Here is a 26,341-nt window from a genome sequence, read left to right on the forward strand (position 1 = left end):
ATCGTGATTCTCATTTTGGCCAGAATCGTGCAGCTCTAGCAGGAGCCAATGGCTCTCTGAGACCCCAGAGCACTTCCAGCTACACGAACAGGCCACTTCTCCTGTGCACAGCTATACTGTGTATGTGCATTGCACCTCCCATCCCCCCTGTGTGGATGGGGCTTTTTATTCATTTTCTCATGAATTGGGATGTACAATGCATCCTTACTGATGCGAGAACACTGGGTGGGAACCTATGATTAGCTCCTCCCATCCTGTATACGGCCACTGGCTACACAAGAACAATGTCCCTCCCAGGGTGTTATGTCAATAGCTTTCAGGAACCACACCCACTGTCTGATTTTACACTCAAAAGAAGAATTGAAGTCATGTGACCGCACTAGATGCTGCAAAATAGAGGTAGAAAAACTGACTTTTTTTCATTTTGAGGCATAATGCTGAACTTATCTCACATTAATGATTGCAGGGTGAGGATTTAAGTGTTAGGGTGGACTTCCACTTTAAACAAAAACGGTGGAGTTGATTTACTAAAACTGGAGAGTACAAAATCTGGTGCAGCTCTGCGTAGAAACCAATCGGCTTCCAGGTTTTATTATCAAAGCTTGATTGAACAAGCTAAAGTTAGAAGTTGATTGGCTACCATGCACAGCTGTAGCAGATTTTACACTTTGCAGTTTTAGTCACTTAGCCCCCATTTGTCTAGTAATCAGGAGCTATGAAACTAACCAGCGAGGCTTTTACTCATCTAGTGCACACCCTTTTTGGGAACTGCTGATGGTCATTCACACTCACCCATATACCGGACATGCAATTAGCAGCATCTAGCTGAAAAATTACAAATTATAACCTATTTAAATATCAGAATTATTAACAATCACTTTTTTTTCCTAATAGGTGACGAATGCCAAGTTACAGACCCAAAATATGGTCATGTATATAATCTTAAATCACTGGGGGAAAAGAGTGTGGAAGTTAAAGACGGTGATTACACATATCAGCTCCGTGTCTGTGGGGAAGTTACGGAACCTTCTTGTAAAGCCAAAGCACCTAGTGGAACAACCGTTTCTTCCTGCCAGATTAAGGGAACCACAGTAAAGGTGGCAGGTACTGATATAATCCTGTTCTATTGCAGTTTAACTGAAGGGTCAGTTTGTAAGTAACCTTTGAAGAAACCAAAGGGTCAACTTTTCTTAGTTTTGTATTTGAACGTAAATAGTCCTGTAAAAACCCTTATCGATTGGATGAGTCCGAATAGTCATAAATTCTAAATAAATGGAATTCTGCTACCTTAAATGACCTTAAAAACTTGTTGACTTTAACTTGAAAAGCATTGCATGACAGGTCTACTTTTAAAGTGTTACTAAACCCGCAACAGGAAAATCAGTCTGTGTGTGCAGTAAAGCATGCTTGTTATACTCACTGTGGAACCTAAGGGGTTAATCCTCTGCAAAGTGTGAATTGTCTTTATCTGGTCTTTTCTGATCCTCCTCTTCTTGCACTGTCCCCCATCCATCTCCTGATAGAAGAGAGCCATGGAGGCCCTCTAGCAATACACACCAAACTGAGCATGTGCAAAGAGTTTTGCATGTTATCTGCACAGGGCCAATCCGCACTGTCCACACAGAAGGTCAGGGTCCTGCAGCCTCATTGGAGAGTCAAAGGAGAATGAAAATTCCTCCTACAAGCTTTGACCAGGCACTGATAAGTCACAAGACTGCTATATACTGCTGATGAGAAGGGGTATTTAGCAGTTTATATTTAGTAAAATAATTGCATTTCCACATTCTGTGTATTGTGGGAGACCAGATAGAATGAATGTAGGTTCCTGGGTTTAGTAACACTTTAACCAATGATTTTTTTTTTTTTCCCAGCACAAAATAGGTATGAGGTGAGTAGGTCGGGGTGAGAAGTTGGTTTTCTGGGCCAAAACAATTTAAAAATTTAAATTCTGCTTGAATTGGGATTTCTTAGGCCAATAGGCCCTACGCAAAGCCTCATGGCCAACGCCTACTTGGGGAAACTAATGATCCTGCGTAAAAATCCATCTCGGTTGATAGCTGTTGTGTTTTTTTTGTTTTAATTTTTCCCTGACACTCCTGGTACATACAGAGCTCCTGCTTAATTCTCCCGGTATAAAAATTTAATTTTGCTTGATAGACATTTGTGCGTATGGACTATTTACTGTCAAATACATGGAGTCAAGTTAACATGACTAATGTATTTTTTATTTATTTTTTCCTTTTAAGTTTGAGTCGTTATTCTGACCTCTAAAAGGTATACTATGTACAGGAGACATTTGAGGGCATGTTATGATAATACCTGTGTCCTAGATTTAAAAAAAAACTGAATTTATTATTTATTACAGGTACTTTTATATAGCTCTGTCAATTTACGCAACGCTCTACATGCACATATTGTACATTCATGTCAGTCCCTTCCCTCAAGGAGTTTACAGGCTAAGGTGTCTAACTCACATTCATACATACACATACTGGGGCCAATTTAGACAGGAGCCAATTAACATACCAGCACGTCTTTGGAGTGTGGGATGAAACCAGTGTACCTGGAGGAAACCCATGCAGGAAGAACATTCAAACTCCAGGCAGGTAATGTCGTGGTTGGGATTCAAACCGACAACCCTAGTGCTGCTAGGCGGAAGTGATAAGCCACTGTGCTGCCCACCCTGTAGTCTTTTGTTACTTTCTCCTGTTCTGTGGCTGAAGGTCTGTACCTCCAGTATGGACCAAGGGCTGGAGGGGCAGATTTTGCTGATCCACTGATTGCAGGTGAAATTCTTTGCAGGTTGAAATAGAAGACATTTTATTAATGCACTTCTTTGATGTTTTTTGCAAAATGTAGAATTTTTGTTTGAAGTTAAAGGGGTTGTAAAGGTAAATGTTTTTTCACCTTAATGCATTCTATGCATTAAGGTGAAAAAATATCTGACAGTGCCTGCGCCCCCAGCCCGCCCCCCCCCCCCCCCCGTTTTACTTACCTCACCCCTCGAAAATCCCACGCTTGCCCCCGCCGTCCTTTCCAACGTTCAGCCTGGCCGCTGATTGGCTGGAGTGGATGGATGGAAAGCAGCGCAGCCATTGGCTCGCGCTGCTGTCAATTACATCCACTGACGCGGAGCACCGGGGGCGGGGACGTGCGATACAGTGAGCGGCTATAGCCGCCGGCTGTTTCATGGGAGTGCACCCGCAGGTGCTTCTCACCATGCGAGGGAGCTCGCATGAACATGAGAAGCACCTGCGGGACCCCAGAAGAGCAGGTTCGGGGCCACTCTGCAAAACGAGCTGCACAGTGGAGGTAAGTATAACATGTTTGTTATATAAAAAAAAAAAAAAAAAAAAAAAATCACCTTACAATCCCTTTAATTTTAAATGTTAGGGGGCAGGCTAAGTGTCATAGTAGAACTATGGCATCTCATTAGAAAAAAAAAACCTGCAACACTAAGTATCTATGCAAAATCCCACTAATACCTGTTAAACCTGCCAGTAAAGTCCCCCTAATGCAACCTCCTGTGATGATGTGGCAATGATGTAGCACTGCGCCTGAATTTACCGCAATTCACTCTCATGTAGGCTCCGTCTGCTTGCACTACAGCAAGATATATATATAAAAAAAAAAATAATTTGCCCAGCGCATTGCTATTAACATTGTTACTGCCGTTTCACAAGTCTGTACTTATCATTCAGCACCCGATCTTCGCCCTACCCACTGCTTTCTGAATTGACAGTGCTGCTATAACCTTCCTATGTGAGCTGCAGTGTCGTTTGAGCGGAACGTTTTGGCTCAAGTCGGGAGTATAAAAAAAAGTTTATTTGCTCTAACCGGCTTGTACATCACATATGACTGGATTTGTGGTTTGTTTAGACCTGTGTTTCCCAACTCCAGTCCTCAAGGCGTGCCAACAGGTCATGTTTTCAGGCCTTCTATTATTTTGCACTGGTGATTTGATCAGTTTCACTGCCTTAATAATTAACACAGCTGTTTCATCTATGGGAAATCCTGAAAACATGACCCGTTGAGGCGCCTTGAGGACTGGAGTTGAGAAACACAGGTCTAAACAAACCCCAAATCCAGTCACATGTGATGTACAAGCCGGTTAGAGCAAATAAACTTTTTTTATACTCCCACCTTGAGTTGAGAGACATTGGTTTAGGCTATCATACAGGAGCTTTAGGTGTACTTTTAAAGTACTACTAAACCCAGGACCCTACATTCACTATATCTGGTCTCCCACAATACACAGAACATTGATATTCAGTTATTTTGGCAAGAATATGCTGCTAAATACCTTTTCTTATCAGCAGTATATAGCAATTTTGTGACTTCTACCAGTGTCTGGTTAAAGCTTGTAGGAGGAGTTTTCATTCTCCTTTGATTGTTTTGTGAGGCAAAATTACCCCTGACCCTCTATCTGGACAGTGCTGATTGGGCCTGTGCTGTACACACCAAAATGGGCATGTGCAGAGTGACTCCAAAGGTTTTGTACTATTGGAAGATAGACTGAGGGACAGTGGAAGAAGGGGAGGAGAGGATCAGATAAGACAGGATCAAACAGCCTTTTCACACAATGTGGAGTATTAACCCCTTATGTTCCACAGTGATAACAAGCATGCTTCACTGCACACACAGACTGATTTTACTGATCTGGGTTTAGTAAAGCTTAAAGCTAAAGGACTTGGAAAGGTGTGTACCTCTACACAGAAGCTTTTACTTTTGGTTAGAGTAGAGTGTAAAACGTGTGTTTTTTTTTTTTTTGGTTTTTTTTTTTGTGTAAATGTCCCAGTGGGTAGATTTACTTTACTGCATGTTTCAGAAACAAAACTGGAAATTGGTTGAAATCTCTTTAAAGTAGGGGGCAATTTCTCACAAGAACTAGTAGCCATTGGAAGATGATTTCCCTCACTTTCTGTTTCAGTGATTACTGTTACATTTTTGGCTAAAAACGTAAAGAATTTTGTGCTAACTACGGTATTTAAGAAAAATAGTGCAGCTACTTGTGATAGCCTAAATACTAAAAAGCTTAGAAACAAGTGCACATCCAATGTTCACTAATTATCAAACAATGAACATAACCCACCACCGTGGGTTATGTTCATTGTTTGATAATTTGTGAATTAACATTGGATGCGCACTGTTACATTTTTGACTGCCCACCACTTTCTTTCCCAGGGTCTATAGTTTACCATTACAAAAAGGGCGATTTTCCCTGTGGGGTCATAGTAATGAAAACCTCACAGATATGTTAACTTTTTTTTCTTCTCTGTCCAAAACATAAAAGCTTTGGCTATAGGTGCACTTTAACTGTCTAGCCCAGTGATTCTCAACCAGGGTTCTGTGGAACGTTAGGGTTCCTCCAGAGGTTGCTAGGGGTTCCTTCAGCATTGGGCAATTTCTGCCTCTCAGATAAGTTCCCACTGACACCATTGATCTTTTTAGCTATCTGTATGGAGGGAATTCTTCCCAATGACCACGAGTGTAAGGAGCATTGCTCTCACTGACCATCATACTAATGTATCATGAGTTGTAGATTTCTAATTTTTAGTAGGGGTTCCCCGAGACCAGAGAACTATATCAAGGGTTCCTCTGTGTTGAAAAGGTTGAGCTGGTCTAGCCTGAAAGTTTACTCTAAAACCCACAATTGTTTTTAGCATGGAAAGCTCTGTGCCAAAAATGTAGGTTGCATCAAATTTTCTATAACTTCCTGTCTACAAATCACCCAATATTTGCAAGCAGTGCAACAGGAAGAGACAGCCCTTGTAATGATCATATTTAATAAAAGTCCTCTTTAGAGCAAGACTGAGCACTTGTAAGTTTTGGAAGATCTTGCTATCAGTCAGATGGTTTCCAACATTTTGGGGAATTTATTGTAGGTAGAGAAAAGACTATAATCCGTCACTTATATTGTACTCTTGGGTATACGGTTACAGTTGTTCGTGGTAGTCTTGCAGTGTGGACAAGCATACAAAGCGCATCAGCTACCTGCCATTAGTCATCATTAGCTGTTCTCTGTAGTGAAAATGTTTTATCCCTTTGACTATTTTCTGAAACATGTTGTGGTTGAAGTTGAGATGGAGGTTTAACTCTAAAATCTGTGCCCCACACACACACCAAAAAAAAAAAAAAAACCCAGATTATTGAAACCAATTATGTTTTGTTACTAATCTTTTCAAATTTGTTCATTATCTGCTTACAACAATTCCATTATTGTATTACCTATTTATTAATAGTCCCATTTTTCCTTTTGTATAATAGGATTAACCAACAAAAAGTTGATATATGAAGATGGCCTCATTATGGTAAATTATACAGGAGGAGATCTCTGTCACCAGAAGTATAACCGTACAACACTTATTCTCTTCTACTGTGATAAAACCGAAGGGAAGGTTGGTATTATGTTTTTGGAAACCTTTTTGTAAGAAAATGACCGTTTGATTTCTGTGAAGCACAGCAAAATACCAGTGCATATTATTTATCAGACTGTTGTCTGGAGCCATACCTCATTGATCCTGAAACAAAAAAACTTATTTTATTTATTTTTAAATGATTCTTGTAAAAATTTGTCTTTTTTTTTTTTAAGATTGCCATAAGCGCACAATATTGCACAATAGATCTAAAGTCAAAACATTTCTTTCACAGCAGAAAGTGAAAAATCTCTCCAAACTGAAAGGAAAACCACTTTTTTTTTTTTTTTTTTTTTTTTTACAATGAGGGGCACAGGAGATTATCCTGCCACCTACAGGAGGATTGGACACTGGCAAATAAAAAAAAATGTGGTTAAATATTTTACATGCCGTTCTCAGCAAAAATAGGCTCCGTTCATAACAGTCACATCTCAGGTTCTGGCTGGGCTCCTTTCCATCCAAGCAATCAATTGTACCAGCAACAGGGATGGTACACCAAAATGTAAAATGTTTTGCTTTTCTTAAAAAAGCCAGCAGAAATAAGTTTTTATTCCTTTATGTTTCCCAAATGCCTTGGTGCTAAAGGTGGTGTCTCAGGCCTGCAAACAACTTTCTTTTCCTTCCTTCTCCTCAATTTCTAATGTCAAACCTCTTTTTCTCCTTTGAGCAACTTGCCAATCTCCATCAGACACTCTTTGAACCTGTCCTTACCCAAGTTCCAGCTGCAGAATGGTTTTAGGCGTTTTACTCCAACCTGTTCACTGTCCCAAAACTCAAAGGGGACATTCATCTCATGGATCTCCTAATGTCCCTAATGTTTACAGTCCAGCCCAACAATTCTCTGTGGAGTTAACAATTGCTGCCCTCTACCAGGGGGCTTCTGGACTTTGGATGTAAAATTAAAATTGCCTACTTACATATACCCATCTTTCCTGCTCACCAGGACTTTCTGCATTTTTTTTTTGTAGGCCCTTTTCACTACCTTCTCATGGCCCTTTCTGGTGGCTGTTTCTGCCTCATCTTATGCTAGCTTCAGACATCAGGCCCTAGGCTGTTTTTTGAGTTGTAGGCACTCCCGGTTTCCTGTTTTACAGGGTGCCCATTAGCAGTTGTTTGCTGTGTTGCCCAATGTTCTGGTTAGATTGCCTCTAGACCCATTTTTAGGCAAATGTGCCCTTTGGAAACTCCCCCCCCCCACCTACTGATGTGGTGACACATGTAAAATTTTGGATTTGCCACCATTTTTAGACCTGGACCAGGGCAAGCAAAATAGGTGTATCTCCAAAACGGGAACACAGACGCCAAACCTATGAAGGTTCTTATCCTTTCTTTAATAAATCTTAAACAAAAAAAATAGTTTTGCCATTAGTTACTTTAGGAGAGAGGAAAAACGCAAGCATTTGTTTCTGTGTTGAAACAGTGGGGCCAGTCCAGTTCACAGTATTAAACTGTCTTAACATTATGCTTAAAGGATTCTGTGTTAACCTATATAGAGGTTCAAATTTACTAATCCGTTTTATTGGCCTAAATTATTATTTTTTTTATTTTTTTTTGAAAACTGATAATTTTTATTTATTTTTGTTAGAAATGATACAGGGCAAGAGTACACAAAGGCTCAGAAATAGGAGACCGAAAGATGTCATGGCAGCAAGTCTGTCAAGCATAGACCAGTCAGTAGAAGAACACATATCAAATCAGTAGCTAAAAGACGCTGTTGAGCAAAACTCAAGCAACATAATAACACCAGTATATATGCAGGCAGAGCAAATGGCAATCAACAAATATTCAATTCTGCAAAATACAGTCCGTGTATCAGTAGTAAAAATAAGAAGGGATAAAGGGAATCAAGTAAAAGAGAAAGCAGGAGACCAGAGATAAAAGGAAAAGGGGAGAGAAAAAAAGAATGTCTATCTGCCAAGGTCCCCGACATCCAATCCCCCACCACACCAACCCCACCCCCTCTGAAATCGGACCATACAATGTGACCCCCCCGTACGTTACCAAGAGGTCCAACAGATTCCAGATTTGGTTGCGTTTGTCCAGAGAATAGTTTAGGGATGCTATAAGAGATTCTATCCTCTTTATGTTTGGAGTCCTTGCATGTAGCTTGATCACTGAGGGAGGCTCCCTTTTTTCCTACTTAAGAGCTACCAAACAGCTTGCTGCTGTTCGCAAATGGGCCAGTAGATTTTTGGAAGTTTTGGAAAATTGGGGAGGAAGACCCAGGAGAAATATTTTTTGGAGTAAAAGAGATCCAGGACCCACAGAAGGAATGAATAAGGGTGTAGTTGGTCTGCCAATAAGGCACAGGTATGGGGCAAGACTAGTAGATGGCTTAATGAATTTTATGAATTAGGAATAAATGAGGATTTCGTTTTATCAAATTGTAATAAGGGCATAATTGAGTCTTGGATCACTTTTATGCAAATTCCTTAGTGTTATACGTTGCGATTTACATACATGCACATAAACATCTAGCATGCTTTTGTATTTTATCATATCATTTCAGCCTGTTTTTATGAAAGAGACACCGGACTGCATATATATGTTTGAGTGGCGCACACCCCTTGCCTGCCCTCCCTTCAAACCCGTTGACTGCTCCTTCAAGTAAGACAAATGTGTTTTTTTCTAGATCATTTTTGTTTTTTAAATCATTAGGTTTGTGGTAGAAGGAATGTTTTGTAATCCTATTCATTTCAGGCTTCTATTTTTGTAAAGTATACCTAAAGTTTTCAAAAAACTTCTTGATATTTTGTATGGTATTATTGTATATTTATATATATATTTTTCATACTAGATTTATAAAAGTGACGTTCCCTGAGGAAGCGGTGTTCTTAGTACCGCGAAACCGGTCGGATTTATGCGTCATCTCTGTATCTCCGTAAAACAATTGTTTAGAACTTGAGCCAATTGGGTCCTGTGACTGGATTTAATAATGTGGTTCTGCTACAGCAATGTCTTTGTATTATCTGTTATATGGATCAAATTATAATAAAATGTAATTGTGTTTTAACGATTGTTTCACAATAATTTCTGATACCGCAATAGTCCCTGTTCCCACTGAACCAATTGGAAACTTATCTCTTTGAGGTTGTTTCCTCTTGGTTGTTCTGAGCTATATGCCCAGTTTTTTCCTATATACGTATTGGGACGATGGTATCCTGTTGATTTTGGAGGCTTTTTGATTAACTCCCTTCAAACCCGTTGACTGCTCCTTCAAGTAAGACAAATGTGTTTTTTTCCAGATCATTTTTGTTTTTTAAATCATTAGGTTTGTGGTAGAAGGAATGTTTTGTAATCCTATTCATTTCAGGCTTCTATTTTTGTAAAGTATACCTAAAGTTTTCTGAAATATTTAGGTATACAAGCTGTCTACTGCAGTAAAACAGTTATGGGGTCATTTATACCATACATTGGGAAACTGGTAATACGGGATGAACTCTTTAACTCACATTTATCAATATAATTTTAAAAGTTTTTGTTTTTAATATTTAGTTATTGTTTCTTTCCTTTATTTTTAATTCACCTTGAAGGGACACTGATGGGAACTCTTATGACCTGTCTTCACTGTCACATTACACTGAAAACTGGGAAGCTGAAGTTTCGTCTGACTCAAAGCAAACGTACCTTCTAAATATTTGCAAGCCTTTAGTGCCAAAATCTGGTAAGATCATTTATACATACATGTCTGTTAGCCTCATTATTTTAATTTTCATAGTTTGTCAACGGGTAGATTGGCAGTCTTGTGGAATAATTGCATTTTTTAAGCTCCATTGGACAATAAAACCTATTTAAACATTTACAGTATTAGCACATTATGTCTCAAAATGTAAATACATGGTCTTTTCTACTTATTCTTGTAGTAGTCGCAGAACACCTAAACCAACCCCTATAAGGCAGTTATGGACAAGGAAAACTTCTTTTTTTTTTTTTTTATTTTTTTTTTTTTTTACCCTTTCATTGGTTTACTCTTGTGTCTGCATTGTTGGCACAAAGTAGTATGTAGTGTGTGTTATTATGCTGCAGGCATGAATCTCCTTGTCAATGTGATTGTTTAAAGCTGTCTGGACAGATATGGTTTTCCTCAGTTATGACAAAAGAAACATTTTAGGAACTGCCGTCTGTGTCCCACTGGGGATTTCCCTTCACTTCCTATTCTGGAGATGCATTAGCGAGCGATAGATCTTCCTATAAAAATACTCCCCTTCTTGGTTGTCACCAAGACATTTGTACAGCTTGGAGGAGTTCCCCTCAACTCTTCTTCTGGTGCCAACTCTACAAATTTGCAATTCTCCCTTACTTTCTAAATGTCCCTCTTGCACAATTTTACCCACAAGAGGTGTCCTCATTGGAAGATTTCCTCTCAACTTTCATCCTGGGAACAACTTTAAAATTTTAGATTTCCCACGGAGATCATGGTCACCAGGACAAATAGAGGGGTGAATTTCCACAGAGACTTATAATGCACTAATGCCATTAGAGGGTCTCTAAAGAGTATCCCAAAAACTTCTCCTGCCTGCACGTTGTCAATTTTACTGATTTTGAATAATCCCCTAGCAAATAAGGTTGGCTTTGTTTTCTGGTTTATTAATGTTTTTTGTGTGGAAAATACTGTCAACAACCAGTAATATTGTTGTGCTGCTGACTTTTTACGTAGGAGTGGGGAGTGTTTAGACTGTCCTAAGCAGATATTCACTAGCCATACCATTGCCTCTGGTACCCACTGCGATACAAGCCTAATAATGTCAGTGGCCTATGTACTTCAATCCTTTGCTCTGTTCTTTATAGGATAGGATGGGTCCGCTGACTGAGAGATTTTCAAACCAGTTGTAAAAACGGTCTCGTAAGGTAATACCTGCCTTTTAGGCTAAGGCAGGCTACAGATGATTAGATTTTCTTTTCTGCAATCATGGGTTGCAGGAAAGAAAATCTGTTGATTCCCCCATCAACATGATCTGTTGTCCTGTGGAGCTATTGTGTGCTCCTGGCGTGGTGTGTGGGGAGCCGTCCCTGCTGGGACAACACAGTGATTATTGCTGGTGACTATAGCCACTGGCAATAATTGCATATAAAAATCCAACATGCTGGTTGAACCTAATTTTATCGATGGATTGACTTGGATACGATAAGCCTGCTTATAGATGGTTTGAATCTCAACCCGTCCCTGCTGAACTAGCCGAGATTCGAACCATCTATGGCCAGCTTAAGTTTAGACTTTTGCCTAAACTGCTGTGCCTCTGAAAATCATTTTTGGATCACTTTTCAGAGGCGTTTGACGGACGCGTGACACATCCTGACTGCTAGTTTTACCCAGCAACAGCATGAATTGCACATGGCTATGGAGCATTGGCAGCTCTTTACCTAAATGGGTCGTATTTGGTGGGTTTACAATCCACCAAACTCTTCAGCAGCGATATCATGTGAATACCCCTGTCCGCCGGTGATTTGTGGGGGGGGGATGGGGGAGGGGTTGTACTAAAAATGCTGCTTTATTTGCAAGTCTAAATGCACCCAAGTTGTTTGAGTTGTACATCATCACCCTCTGCGACTTTAGAAATGACAGTTGGTAGCATTGGTTACTTAATGGGACACATTAAATTTGGAGAACTGGCAACAGTATCTTTTTGTATACTGTGAAATATGTACAATAAATATAAAACAAATGGTCAGACTCTGTTTGTTTTTCAGGCTTTTGGGCTTGTTTTACGTCTCTAGATTTCGATTCCTTAGTTTAGCGTTGGCTTCTCATTGTTTTTATCTTGCCATTAAGAGCTTTGCCAAGTGCATTTTAAAAAGTTGTTCAAAATTAGCTTTCTTGGATGCGGTTTCCAGCAAAGTACATGTTGCATAGAGTTTAATGGTAATGCATGTAAATCATTCGTTAAAGTGAACCGTATTGAAAATGTGTAAACATGAATTTCATAAAAGAAAAATGACTAAATAAACCAGCTTGAAAACACACAAATATTTTTGGAGTTTAGAGCATATTAAACAGAAATGTAAAGAATCTCTAATCTTCCACGTTTTATTTTACTTAGGATCAGCCTCCTGTCCATATGGTGCTGCTGCCTGTCTGTTTGATGGTACAAAGGCTATAAGCTTGGGAGAGCCTTTATCCAGTCCTAGATGGGAAAATGGTGTTGCTGTCCTCCAGTATACGAATGGAGCCCCCTGTCCTCAGTCAAGAAACAAGACAACTACTATACGATTCAAGTGTGAACGAGATGAAGCTGTAAGTAACGCACCTTCATCATTTCATGTATTAGTCACAGCATTCAATCATATAGTATGGACTTTTCCCAGACTGATGTCTTCTGAACACTGGATATCTATCTGAATCCATAGTCTTCATTAGAAACAGTCATGACACACTATCTAGTCATAAAATTTTTGTCTGCAAATTTCTATAGATAAATAGCGATCTCCTGCTCCGTTCTGTTATCAGCATGATAACTTCTGCCAAGTTCTCCAACAACTGAGATAAAAGTAGCCTGAGTTTTGTGTTGGGGAGGATGCTATCAATAGATTAGCAGAAAGCTGAACTATTCAACAAACAGTTCTGAAAGTCTCTACCTATGAGGAGAGGGGGTGTGTGCCTTTCCTCCAATCAGCTGTCTTAGCTGTATGGCCAGGCTTCACTGCAATGCTGAACACAATCAGAACTTTCTAAAGAATATATAAAGCTGAAGACAGCAGATATACATGTAAAACTTTTGTATTCATCCCTGGGTATCATTTAAGGCTGTTGACGTCACTGGGTATATGTGAGGGTGAGGGTTTACATTCACTTTAGGCTGGGCTCCCACCGCTGCGGCAGCAAGAACCGGATGTGATTCGCACTGCAGTGCAAATCACATCCGATCTCTGTGCGATGCGAGTTCAGCCATACAGATAGTATGGCTGAATTCGCATCGCACCCGCCACAAACTCGCACAGGACCCTTTTTTTGGTCCGCAGCAGAATCGGATCGCATGGGTGTTCACACCATGCGATCCGATTTCTGTCCGAGTTTGCAGATCGCACTGCGATATGCGAACTGATCTGGGGGTGTCATTAAGGTTTCACTGACACTCCCAGCAGTCCGCATAGGGCAGTGTGAACTGCCGCAGGGAGGCATGCGATGCGGGAAACGCTGCGAATTCGCAGTGTCTATGGGAATGTTTTAACATTCTTCCAGAAGTGCATTTGTGAGGTCAGGCACTGAAGTAGACGAGAAGGCCTGGCTCACAGTCCCTGCTCTAATTCATCCCAAAGGTGTTCTATCAGTTTGAGGTCAGGACTTTCTGCAGGCCAGTCAAGTTCCTCCACCCCAAACTCGCTCATCCATCATGCTATAATTTGACTACATTGCTCGGTTTACCTTTTACTATTATCAAATGAGTGTGATTTTAACTGCACTTCTGTCTCAGTCTGATTCATGGTTTCTGACACCTGTTCAAACATGACTGTGCACCAGTGCACAAACAAGGTCCATAAAGACATGGATGAGCGAGTTTGGGGTGGAGGAACTTGATTGTCCCGCACAGAGACCTGACCACAACCCAACAAAACACACTTGGGATGAATTAGAGTGCAGCCTGCGAGATGGGCCTTCTCGTCCAACATCAGAGCCTGACTTCACAAATGCGTTTCTGTAAGAATAGTCAAATATTCCCATAGACACATTCCTAAACCGTGTGGACAGCCTTCCCAGAAGAGTCAAAGCTGTTATATCTGCAAAGGGTGTGCCAATTCAAAATTCAATCTATGAAGAAATTAGATTTTATTTTAAAAAAAATTATTCAATTTTTTTTCAAAATTTTTGGTGTTATATAAATAAAAAATGAAAAACCACAGTGGTTATAAAATACCACCAAAAGAAAACTTTACTTATGTGAAAAATAAAATGATATACATTTTGTTTGGGTACAGCCTTGCATGACCATGCAATTACCAGTTAGTAGCGCAGTGCTAAATAGCAAAAAATGGACTGAACATGAAGGGGGTTAGACGGTCCGGAGCAGAGGTGGATGTTGTTACTTTATAGATTATTTATCATAGGTGACAAGTTTACATTAAAGCTTTCTAATTCTGGGATGTTTACCTCTGAAGTTTAGTCAATTAGGGTATGCTTTCCTCAAATATGTGAAACCCATTCCTTTTAATTTCTCCGGATACTAAAGGCTCCAGCTTTACCAACATCAGTGGGGCTGCTATGACTGATGCCAACATTGGTGTCTTCCTTGCTGCCTCCGGGTCCTTTGCCATTTTCAAATCTGTGATGGTGTGCTTTGTGTTTTCTTAAAGATTGTGTTATGTCAAGGATTACTTTGACTTTAATTGTTGTTGTCAGGATTCCAAGCCACATCTGACTTCAGTCTTGGGAGACTGCGACTATACCTTTTATTGGGGTACACCTAATGCCTGTGAACTGAAAGTAAACACACATGATGACTGCAGAGTTACAAACCCTACAACAGGTAAGGCTGTACTTGGAATTAGCCATAGAAACGTGTGGATGGCTTACTTGTAATATTGATATTACACGGTCCCAAATTGTTTAATTTAAAGCGGGATTCCACCCTAAAGTGGAACCTCCGCTGATCGGATCTCCCCCCCCCCCCTCCGGTGTCACAATTGACACCTTTCAGGGGGGAGGGGGGTGGAGATACCTGTCAAAGACAGGTATTTTCACCCACTTCCGGGCATAGACTCCCACGGGAGTCTACGCCACTTCCTGCCCTGCCGCGCTGTCTGCTGGGACACACACTGGTCCCAGTGACAGCGGGAGATTTCCTATTGCGCGGCTCGCGCATGCGCAGTAGGGAACCGGGAAGTGAAGCCGATTCGTTTCACTTCCTGATTCCCTCACCTGGAATGGTGGCGGCAGCAGCCGAGGGCCGAGCGATCGATCGGCCTCGGCTGCCGGCATCGCTGGAACCCGGCACAGGTGAGTGTCCATTTATTAAAAGTCAGCAGCTGTAGTATTTATAGCTGCTGGCTTTTAATATTTTTTTTTTTGGTGGAATCCCTCTTTAAAATTAAGTTTATGAAAGATAATATATATTCTGCATTTAAATTTGAACAAGCCCCCACTATGTTTTTTTTTTTTTTTTTTGCTTTTGTTTTTACGTTTCACCCACGATTCTTATAAAAATAAAAAAGAGCGATTTCGTCCCTTTTATATGTTTCCAAGGAGAAGGTGTCATGGCTGATTCTGAAAATTTCCATAGAGTCTTTGTCCCCATACAGAGCGAGCTATACCTCATTAACCAACAATTCAGGAGAGCAGTTTCAAAGTTTTAACCCTTTGTTACAACAGTGTTTAAATTTGCTGATAATTAGGAACTGTGAACACTACATTTCTCCACAATCCCCTCCTAAACATTACAGCGCAAGGAGGGTATGTAGGGGTTTTAAGCACGTAAAAAGCACACAAAAAGATTACCAGAAAATGTTTTTAATGATAAGTGCACCTTTCAAGAAAATAAATGCACATATTTTTGCAAGAAAAATTTACATTTAGTATTTTTTCTTGCAGAAGCCTGGAAAGCATTGCACCCTTGATTAGTGGATCAGGAATGCAATGTCAGGCTTCTACAGACAAGCCCTGCAACTTTCTGCCCGTACCTCCGTACGGGCTGTCTGTCTGAAAGCTGCAGGAGTTCACTAAGTTTTTTTTTTTTTTTTTTTTTTTTTTTTTTTGCATTCACCCGGTCCTTATTTGACTTTTAGATTATGTTGACTTGTATAGCACAGAATGAACTACACATCCCGTCGTCCACCACGGCAGACGGCTTGTAGTTCTTAAAGCGGAGTCCCACCCAAAAATGGAACTTCGGCTGTCCGGATTCCTCCCCCCACCGGTATCCCATTTGGCACCTTTTAGGGGGGAGCGGATACCTGTCTAATACAGGTATTTGCTCCCACTTCTGGCAAAAGATCACTGCAGTATCCTCGGCGATCTACGCCATGTCTGGCCCCTCCTCCATCCCCCCTTCTGTCTTCTGTAAGACTCACAGGTCCCAAAATACAGCAGGGACACTCAGAACGCACATCGCGACTCGTGCATGCTCACTAGGGAACCAGGCTGTGAAGCCGCAAGGCTTCACTTCCTGATTCCCTTACTTAAGATTCCGGCGCCCCCATCTTGAGCCAAGGGATGGGTCAGCTTCAGGTGAGCACATGGTGGGCACCCGGGACAGGCAAGTGTCCTTATTTTAAAAGTCAACAACTGCAGTATTTGTAACTGCTGACTTAAAAAATATATATTTTTTTTTAGATGGAGCTACGCTTTAACGGACTTAGCACCCTCATAGTTCACTCACACTTCCTGGTGATGTGACACTTTCACTTACTGCCTGTATGGAGGTACGGGCAGAAGCTGTCAGGAGTCTGATTGCAGGTGCAATGCTTTGCAAGCTCCATGTTAAAAATAAATTGTAGTGCTGAAGCCTGCTTGTAGCTTGTTTAAATTGAAAATAAGCACAGCCGTTAAGGTCTGTGTTCGGCATTTACAAGCTGGAGCGGAATGGCACTTTAAAAGCTTCAACAAAGCTTTCTGAATGTTCTGCAAACCCTTTAGAAAAAGCTTGATGTTCCCACTGCCCTTATATAAGTTGAAGTCTGTGTGAAACAGGCCTTACAGTTTTCCAAGGATGGAAACACACAAAGTTTTTTGTTTAATCCAGCAGGGAGAATGAAAAAAAACAAACAAAAAACAAAGCGGTTGCCATACTAAGTGATGTTGGTGCGGCAACCTCGTCCACTGGGCTTTTTGTGTTCTGACAGCGGGACTGCATCCCTGTATAACAGGGTGTTTAACACCTGGTTAAATTTGGCCAGCCCATAGATGAGTCAAATTTTTTTTTCTTTCAACTAGTGGGTTGAACAAATAAAATGGCATGATTTCCACACATTTGAGGAGGATGGAGGAATCGTCCCTGCTGAGCTTTGTAGTTTGAGGACGGAGAGACTTCTCTTCTGTCAGAATACACTGATCAGCGCTGCTGGCTATAGCCAGTGGAGCTGATCAAGTGGGGAAGATCGTTTAGCTTCTGTACAACCTTCTTGCCCACTCCCAGCTGAACTGGCCGCATTTCAATTTCCGTATGGCCAGCTTTAGTCCTGCCTACTGCTGTAGGAACAACACTGCCTCTGTTGCTAGGGGCATGAGGCACAAATAAAGGAGGATTTCTTCATCGTACATCACATGACACGGAACCAGTTATATTCATAACTATTTGGGTTATACGCCACCTATAGGTGAATGGACACTGGTAGATCCCTCAAACAGGAAGTCCTCCCCTATATAACCCCTCCTATACAGGAAGTACTTAAGTTTTGAAGCAAAATCCCACCCTTGCAGGGGAGAGCTTCTCTACCAGGTGTGTGGGCACATCTTGGGCGTTTCTCCATCAGGGGTCAGTGGCTCGGGTTTGCAAGACCACTACTTGGTCTTTGGTTCATACATTCATAAGGTTTTTACCAGGTGGATGTCAAAACCCTGGGAGATACTGCCTTTGGAAAACAGTACACCTTTTTTGGTGTCCGTTTTTCTGTGATGGTGTCTCCCTTCCCTCAAGGGCATTGCTTTAGGACATCCCAAATAGTTATGAATATAACTGGCTCTGTGTCCTGTAATGTACAATAAAGAAATAGTTTTTTTTTTCCTACATCTTACCTGTAAAATCCTTTTCTTAATGTACATCACAAGGCACAGAGGTCCCTCCCCTCTTTTTGGGAATTTATTGCTTGCCTCAAAACTTAAGTACTTCCTGTATAGGAGGGGTTATATAGGTGAGGACTTCCTGTTTGATTTATCTACCAGTGTCTATTCACCTATAGGTGGAGTATAACCCAAATAGTTATGAATATAACTGGCTTGGTCCTGTGTTGTATGATAAAGAAAAGGATTTTACTGGTAATATGTAGGAAAAATCTAATTTTTACTTAACGAATGTAAAGGAATCAGATTTTTTTTGGTTTGTTTGAGGCTTGTGCAACTCATAGTAACAGTATTTGGTACTAGTTTAGACTGTCATACAGAAGCCGTTGTATGCCAGCTTTGTATTTTACAGTATCTTATGTTATATGTGACTAATGTAACTGTCCCTTCTCCAGGTTATCTCTTTGATCTGTCATCCTTATCAAGCAAAGATGGTTATGCTATTAATGATCGGCAAAGATCAATAAAGTTAAATATTTGCAGTGCCGTTAAGCCTGAGTTCTGCGATGCCGCCGCTGGTAAGTTTGAAATCTCCTGAATAAAGAGTGGGTGACTGTTGAAATGTTCTTTTCAAATTTGTTGTAAAACACATGGCACCGCTACACAACAGACCCCAGCTGCACTCTAAGGGTGCGTTCACATTGGCACTAATAACTGGTTCTGGGTACAGTTCGTCCCCTTGTTCTGGTTCGTTTGTTTAGTGTGAGTGCTTCGAATCACATCCAGGATCGGTTAAGCGTACTGTGTGCCCAGGACCACTTGGAAGTGTTAGTCCCAGACATTGTTCACTTGTGGTCTGGTATGGTTTGCAAACCTTGCTGGTGCACAGAACTCTCCAGTTATTGAAGCAGGGATCACTTTGGGCTGGCTAGAATAAGGCCACTTTCACAGTGAAACGTTGCGGGCGCTGGCGGTAAAGTGGCGCAATATTTAGCAGCGCTTTACCATCATTTTAGCGGCACTATTCGGCTGCTAGCGGGGGTTAAAACTGCCCCATTAGCAGCAGAAAAAGGGTTCCATGGCATGGGCTTGCAAAAAAAAAAAATTGTGCTTCCGAGACCACTGCGCAAATACGGTGTGACAAAGTATTGTAACGACCTCCATTTTATTCTCTAGGGTGTCTGAAAAAAATATAATATTTGGATGTTCTAAGTCATTTTCTACCCAAAAAAAAATTATTTTAAACCCCGATTTTCAAAAATAGGCCTGGCCCTTAAGTGGTTAAGATGATTTTCTTTTCTTTTGTATAACCACTTAAGGACCGCCTCATGTGTACATCCGAGATATCCCTCTTTAAAGGAAGCGGTCCTGTGTGCGATAACGGTGGTCTCCGCGGCGGGTTCACCGCGATATCACTGTTATCGTCGGCGGGAGAGGTGCCACCCGCTGCTCTCCCGCGCCCTCCGCCGCTTACCGGAGCCGATTGGGTCCTTTCTTCTGCTGGGTATAGAGACGAGTGAGGCTAAGAAGGCCCCCACTCGTCTCTATACCATAGGAGGGCGGAAGCGATGTCAAAACGTCACTTCCGCCCATACCTCTTAAAGGTATATTTTTTTCAATGTCATTTTTTCAAAGGACTTTTTTTTTTTATTTTTTTTTTTTTTTTGCATCTAAGTCCAAATATGAGATCTGAGGACTTTTTGACCCCAGATCTCATATTTAAGAGGACCTGTCATGCTTTTTTCTATTACAAGGGATGTTTATATTCCTTGCAATAGGAATAAAAGTGATCCATTTTATTTATTTTTACACTTAAAAAAAAAAAATCAAGTAAAACCCTCACGTCCCGACAAGTTCGCGCACAGAAGCGAACGCATACGTGAGTAGCTCTTGCATATGAAAACGGCGGTCAAACCACACATGTGAGGTATCGCCCCGATCTGTAGAGCGAGAGCAATAATTCTAGCCCTAGACCTACTCAGTAAAACGCAAAACATGCAACCTGTAGAATTTTTTAAATGTCGCTTATGGAGATTTTTGAGGGTAAAAGTTTGACGCCATTCCATGAGCGGGCGCAATTTTGAAGCATGACATGTTGGGTATCAATTTACTCGGCATAACATTATCTTTTTCAGTATAAAAAAAATTGGGCTAATTTTACTGTTGTCCTATTTTTTTTATTCAAAAAAGTGCATTTTTTCCAAAAAAGTGCGCTTGTAAGACTGCTGCGCAAATACCGTGTGAAAAAAAAGTATTGCAATGACCGCCATTTTATTCTCTAGGGTGTTAGAAAAAAAACTAAATATAATGTTTGGGGGTTCTAAGTAATTTTCTAGCAAAAAAAACAGTTTTAAACATGTAAACGCAGAGTCTGAAAAAGAGGCCTGGGCCTATAAGTCAGTTTCAAAACGGCTGATGATTTGGCTGCATACCATTTCCAGGGCAGTGCATCTGAAAGTAGAATATTTGGTATTCCTTATGATTTGAATATTTATTTGGAAATATAAGGTTTGAAATCGCTTATTTTTTTCTGTGTCTGTAGGTGTGTGTGTATCAGAAGGTGGAAAGCACTTGAATGCAGGAAAGGCCCAGAGACAGCTCACCTACTCAGATCAGATGCTGAGGCTAGTTTATAAAGATGGCGATGAATGCAGCAAGAACCCATCATTCAAACACCAGAGTGTTTTCACCTTTGTGTGTGTATCAGACTCTGCTGCTGGCAGCCTTCCATCCTTTGTGTCCTTCAGTGAAGACACCTGTACCTGGCAGTTCACATGGCACACGTCTCTGGTCTGTGAGAAAAAGGTGTGCATATTTTTTTTTTCTAGCATATGTTCTATGTTAGATCCAAACTGCAGTTGTTTATTGTCTGGTGATCTTTTATTTCCTTTCCCCAGGTTGAATGCTCAGTGCAGAATGGCACCTCCACTATTAATCTGGGTCCTTTGATGAAGCACGTGGGTTACTATGAGGCCATGCAGAGTGACGAGTTGGATTCTGCAGTCTTTTACCTAAGTTTATGTCAGCCTTTAAATGAGATTGTTGGTGTTAAATGCCCACCAGGCGCAGCAGCATGCAGGGTCACATCTAGTGGAGAAGCAATTGTAAGTATGAATCTGTATTTTCCTTAATAGATTTATTAGTAGAAAAGGTGCAATGTAGTGTTGTTATTGCTGCAGAATTAAGGGCCCTTTCACACTGAGGAGTTTTTCAAAAACTTTTGTGTTAAAAAAAAAAATAAAGTGCCTGAAAAACTCAAGAAAAATGCTTTCCCGTAAAATCAATAAATGTTTTCACACTGGGGCGGTGCATTTCCATTGCAGTGCAAAAAAATCCTGCTTGCAGCATCTATGGAGTACGTTTGGGGAGCTAAAATAACTCCTCCAAAAACACTCCTCCCCATTGAAATCAATGGGAACCACATTTAAAAGCACCTCAAAAACGCCCTTTGTAAGCGTTTTTGGTGCAATTTTTAAGTCGCGTTAAAAACGGCACCGCAAATGCTGCAAAAAAGCTTTTAACGCGTAAGGGTTTTACTGGCAGTTTTGAAGCAAACCAGTGTGAAAGTGCCCTAAAACTTTTCACTTGTTTCTGTAAAATACTTTTTTGTATGTATGTTGTGAAGTTAATTTTAGAAATGCAAACTTTTCAAATTACTTCAAACTACAAAATTTAAAGGACACTATTCTTACAAGTGAACCTTCCTGTTTTAATAAACATTAAGACATGCTTTAGTTTTATTGGAGGCTCTTGGTAGCAGTTTCTCTTTCTGCCACAAGTCTTTATAGTGATTGTAATGTCATGTCTTTTTTGTTTATTTTAATAAAAAAACAATGTTATCCTTGCCCGCTCTGTGTAGTGGTTTTGCACAGGGCAGCCTGGATCCTCCTCTTCTCGGGTCCCTCCCTCCTGTTAAGTGCCCACACAGCAAGCAGCTTGCTATTAGGGCACCCGAGCCAAGCTGCAGCTCCGGGTATCCATTCAGACATGGAGCTGTGGTTTGGCTCCCCCAGAATGTGGATGGTTTGGCAATCAAGGATGTTGCTTATGTACAGTGGAGAAAAGAAAGGTCTGGGACCTAGATATGCTGTCTGGCAGGGGTCACCTGGTGCACAAGATTTGTTGAACAGAATTACAATGATAGTCTACCTGAGTGTATTTCAATCTGAAAGACATTTTGTGCTCTACAGACTACTACTACCTTGTCTCTTCCCATAGTTATCTAATTTATTAAACCCTACTAAACACACTGATATAAAGTTACTTATGAAAACACACACATTGCTGCTAGTAAAACACTATCTTATTTATTTCCCATTAAATTAGGAAAGCTAACATAAATTAATAAAAGGACATTACAATATCACGCAGCTTACATTCAGAACATACAATACAATAATATGAAAGATACTTATCACACGGTCCTCTGCGAGGCTTTGCTGCATCAGCTAGGCTCAGACCAGGACAGGGCCTTCACCATGAGGTTTAGGCCGGAGCCATCTCCCAAATTAGGCTGAATCACCACATGGCAGGGTCTTACAGCAAACAGGAAACATTGTCTGTGTGTGAGCCTTTTTCATACAAACGTACACACCCACTCGTAGCCACCCCCATTTGCCTTCCATCCAATAGATTTCGCCAAGAGGCATTCCTTATGTCCATTCCTCAGGAAGCATGCTGTGTTGTCTCTTACTCCCTTTTAAGCCTGCAACCACACACACATCACAGCAGGGGGGGTCCGAGTCCAGCTATTGTTCTTCTGATTACAAAGCTTTCATGTGGTTCATTCATTTGAGGCTAAGTGGTTACCTCAACAATAAACAGATAACATAAGTATCATGTGAATTTAATCCAACACAATCTTTGTATACAGATGTTTATCCCAAGCCCAGCTTAATAGCCTAAATTCAGCCTTTTATGGTTTTCCAAGTCCATCAATAAAAACCTAACTATGAAACATATGCAATAATATATACCTACAGAGCATGCTAAGTTCTGAGCATAGCTAGAGAATTTAAAAGAAAAAAAGGAAAATAGCGCTAGATAAATCCAAAAAAGTCAGCTGGCAATATAGGTTGATACACCTTACATATTATACAATAGTGCAAAATGCAGCGCACAACTACAGTTGGTGTATGAAAATATCCCATAAATATATCAAATAAACACATTACCATCAAGCGATAACAATTATGTGGTCTTAAATACAAGTCTTTGATAGCAATCAGATTGGCTCTTATACCAATCAAAATAATCTTGTACAAAGTCCGTATGATCGTCTAGCACCATGCAAATAACGATCCGCCAAAACGGTGTTTTATCCCAGCCATGAGCAAAAAGAATTCCAACTCACCAGAACCATATGCTGCCCAATTTCAAGCAGCAAACCACATTCACTGAAATGTATAAGGGGTTCTCATTAAAGGGGTTGTAAAGTCAAAGGTTTTTTTATCTTAATGCATTCTATGCATTAAGATAAAAAGCCTGTGTGCAGCAGCTGCCCCAGCACCCCCTAATTCTTACCTGAGCCCATCTCTGTCCAGCGTTGTCCACGAGTGTATCGGTCAGCCAAGAACCCTGTCGATTGGCTGAGACAAAGCAGTGGCGCCATTCGCTCCCGCTGGTGTAAATCAAAGTCAGTCAGCCAATCAGGGCAGAGAGGCGACGGGCCAGGCCACAGCTACGTGTGAATGGACACAGGGAGCTGTGACTCGGCCAGGGTGCCCCCATAGCAAGCCGTTTGCTGTGGGGGCACTCAACAGCAGGGAGAGGCCAGGAGTGCAGAAGAGGATCTAGGCTGCTCTGTGCAAAACCACTGCAACCGAGCAGGTAAATTATAACATGCTGCTTGTTTTTATTGAAAGAAAAAAGAGACTTTACAATCACTTTAAATCCACTTCAAAGCTTTGCCATCACATCCAGGTCCACTACTTCTCCGCTATGGGCAGTAGTAATGCCAGGTTGCCGTGTTAAAAGCTCACAAATCCCCTGAGGGCCCTAAAAAGGAGGCTAACCAACACATTTTTATGTCCTCTCCAAATTCTGAAATGTTGGATGAGGGACTGTGCAGCTTCCCATAAATGTGCAGTGTGCATAAACACACACAGTGCAGCTCGGTCCTGCCCCCTCACACCCTTCTCACTGGATTTGATTGACAGCCAATAGCTATTACTGCTCTCACTGAGTCCAGTAAGGAGGAAAAGAGCAGTGCTGCTGCTCTCGACATGCTTGTATGTTTGTCTTTGCTTTCTAACCATTTCAGCCTCGGAAGAATTTACCTCCTTCCTGACCAGGCAATTTTTTATGATACGACAATTCGTCGCTTTAACTGAGAATTGCACGGTCGTGCGACATTGTACCCAAACAAAATTGATGTCCTTTTTCCCCATAAATAGAGCTTTCTTTTGGTGATATTTAATCACCTCTGAGGTTTTTATTTTTTGCACTATAACTAAATTAAAATTTTTGAAAAAAACACAATATTTTGTACTTTTTGCTATAATAAATATTCAAAAATGTTTCCCTCAGTTTAAGTCGATATCTATTCTATGGGTAAAAAAGTAAAGAATTTTGCGCTAACTACGTATGAAAAATTGTGCAGCTACTTGTGCTAGCCTAAATACAAAAAAGCTCAAAAACATATAATTCAAAAGAAACAAGTGCGCATCCAGTATAAATTCACTAATTATCAAAAAATGAATGAACATAACCCACCTCCGTGGCAAATATTATAGTATATAACACTGTAAAAACGGCAATATATTCAAATGAAAAAAAAACGCAATTCAAAAGTGGTCATGTGAACAGTGTTTTACACAGTGATGCCTATTTCAAAGAATCAGTGCTATGAAACACAACATAGTCCATATAAACAGCGATTATGGAGATCTTCAGTATTCAAGAGAGGCAAGATGTTCCTGCAGCCAAAAACATACGATATTAATGCTGCTTAGCAGGTCAGTTGGACCTCAAGTTATAGAGATCAGAGGAGCCTGTTACATCAGCCTGCCGGCAAACGATAACCTTCACCTGTCCTTCAATCCAGGGAATAAGTTCTTATCCTGCCCCAACAGCCAAGCACGGTAAGTCCTCTCTCCTCAGGATCTTGAATACCCAGATCAGGAAAAACAGACCGCCCTATTCCAGGGTTGTTTAAGAGAGATATGTGATTGAATTTTCAGGAAGTCAGCTCGGTTTCAAAAAAGTTACATTCCTGGTATGCTGGAAATGCAAACACATTAGATTGTGTCCTCAACCCAGTGTTTTTTTTTTTTTTTTCATTTGAATATATTGCTGTTTTTACAGTTATATACTATAATATTTGCCACAAAGGTGGGTTATGTTCATTCATTTTTTGATAATTGGTGAATTTATACTGGACTATATGTATTCTACATATTTTTGGTAACAAAAATCGCAATAAGCGTATATTGGTTTGCGCAAAAGTTATAGCGTCTACAAAATAGGGGCTAGATTTGTCATTTTATTATTTTTACTAGTAATAGCAGTGATCAGCGTTTATCGTGACTGCAACATTGCAGCGGACTGATCGGACACTTTTTTGGGACCGGTAACCTTTATACAGCAATCAGAGCTACAAATGGCCATTGATTACTGTATAAATGTCATTGGCAGGGAAGGGGCCAACACTAGGGGTCGATCAAGGAGTTAACACTGTTCCTTAAGTGTGTTCTAATTGTGGGGGGGATGGGACTGACTAGGGAAGGAGACCGATCAGTGTTTCTACTTGGCAGGAGCACACGATCTGTCTCTACTCCCCTGAGAGAACTGGGATTTGTGTGTTTACACACACAGATCCCGGTTCTCGCTCTGTCACGAGCAATCGTGGGTGCCCGATGCACATCGTGCCCGTCAGGCACACGCATCGGCTGCGGGGACACCTCTGGAGGCGTGTGCCTGCTAAAGCATGGGTACGACGACTCGTGCAGGGGAGCATAACTGCGGCGACTGGTCCGGAAGCAGTTAATGCAACTACAGCTCAAGTGTCAATTTTTTTTGTGGAGCTGTGTAATTGGATTTGTGCGATTACCTGAACAACATTTAAAACATTTTTGGTTATAACTCGCTTTTTATTTCTTTAATTCCTTTTAAAGGATATTGGTCGCCCGACTAGTCCTCCTCGGATGGATGCTGCAAACCAAACAGTCTCAATCACAATGAACAGCTCGGCACCATGTGATGCGGACAAACAGTTAAACTATTCTACCATTATCATCTTTCGTTGCAAAAAGGGAGTAGACCTGGTAAATACATTTAT

The 26,341-nt window shown here is 40.8% G+C and overlaps 1 protein-coding gene across 1 annotated transcript in view; it reads left to right on the forward strand.

The window, feature by feature from the left end:
• Nucleotides 1–26,341, forward strand: part of IGF2R (insulin like growth factor 2 receptor) — a 211,975-nt gene that overhangs the window by 135,155 nt on the left and 50,479 nt on the right. Inside the window, exons 27-36 of the mRNA XM_077486170.1 lie at nucleotides 895–1,104; nucleotides 6,268–6,398; nucleotides 8,926–9,023; nucleotides 9,950–10,080; nucleotides 12,455–12,648; nucleotides 14,749–14,875; nucleotides 18,519–18,641; nucleotides 20,606–20,868; nucleotides 20,961–21,167; nucleotides 26,178–26,327. Coding sequence (XP_077342296.1) covers nucleotides 895–1,104; nucleotides 6,268–6,398; nucleotides 8,926–9,023; nucleotides 9,950–10,080; nucleotides 12,455–12,648; nucleotides 14,749–14,875; nucleotides 18,519–18,641; nucleotides 20,606–20,868; nucleotides 20,961–21,167; nucleotides 26,178–26,327 — 1,634 coding nt within the window. The remainder of the gene's footprint in view (nucleotides 1–894; nucleotides 1,105–6,267; nucleotides 6,399–8,925; nucleotides 9,024–9,949; nucleotides 10,081–12,454; nucleotides 12,649–14,748; nucleotides 14,876–18,518; nucleotides 18,642–20,605; nucleotides 20,869–20,960; nucleotides 21,168–26,177; nucleotides 26,328–26,341) is intronic.

The sequence above is a fragment of the Lithobates pipiens genome, unplaced genomic scaffold (assembly GCF_037356315.1).
Source record: "Lithobates pipiens isolate NorthernLeopardFrog02 unplaced genomic scaffold, aLitPip1_a1.2 Scaffold_18, whole genome shotgun sequence".
Taxonomy (NCBI): domain Eukaryota; kingdom Metazoa; phylum Chordata; class Amphibia; order Anura; family Ranidae; genus Lithobates; species Lithobates pipiens.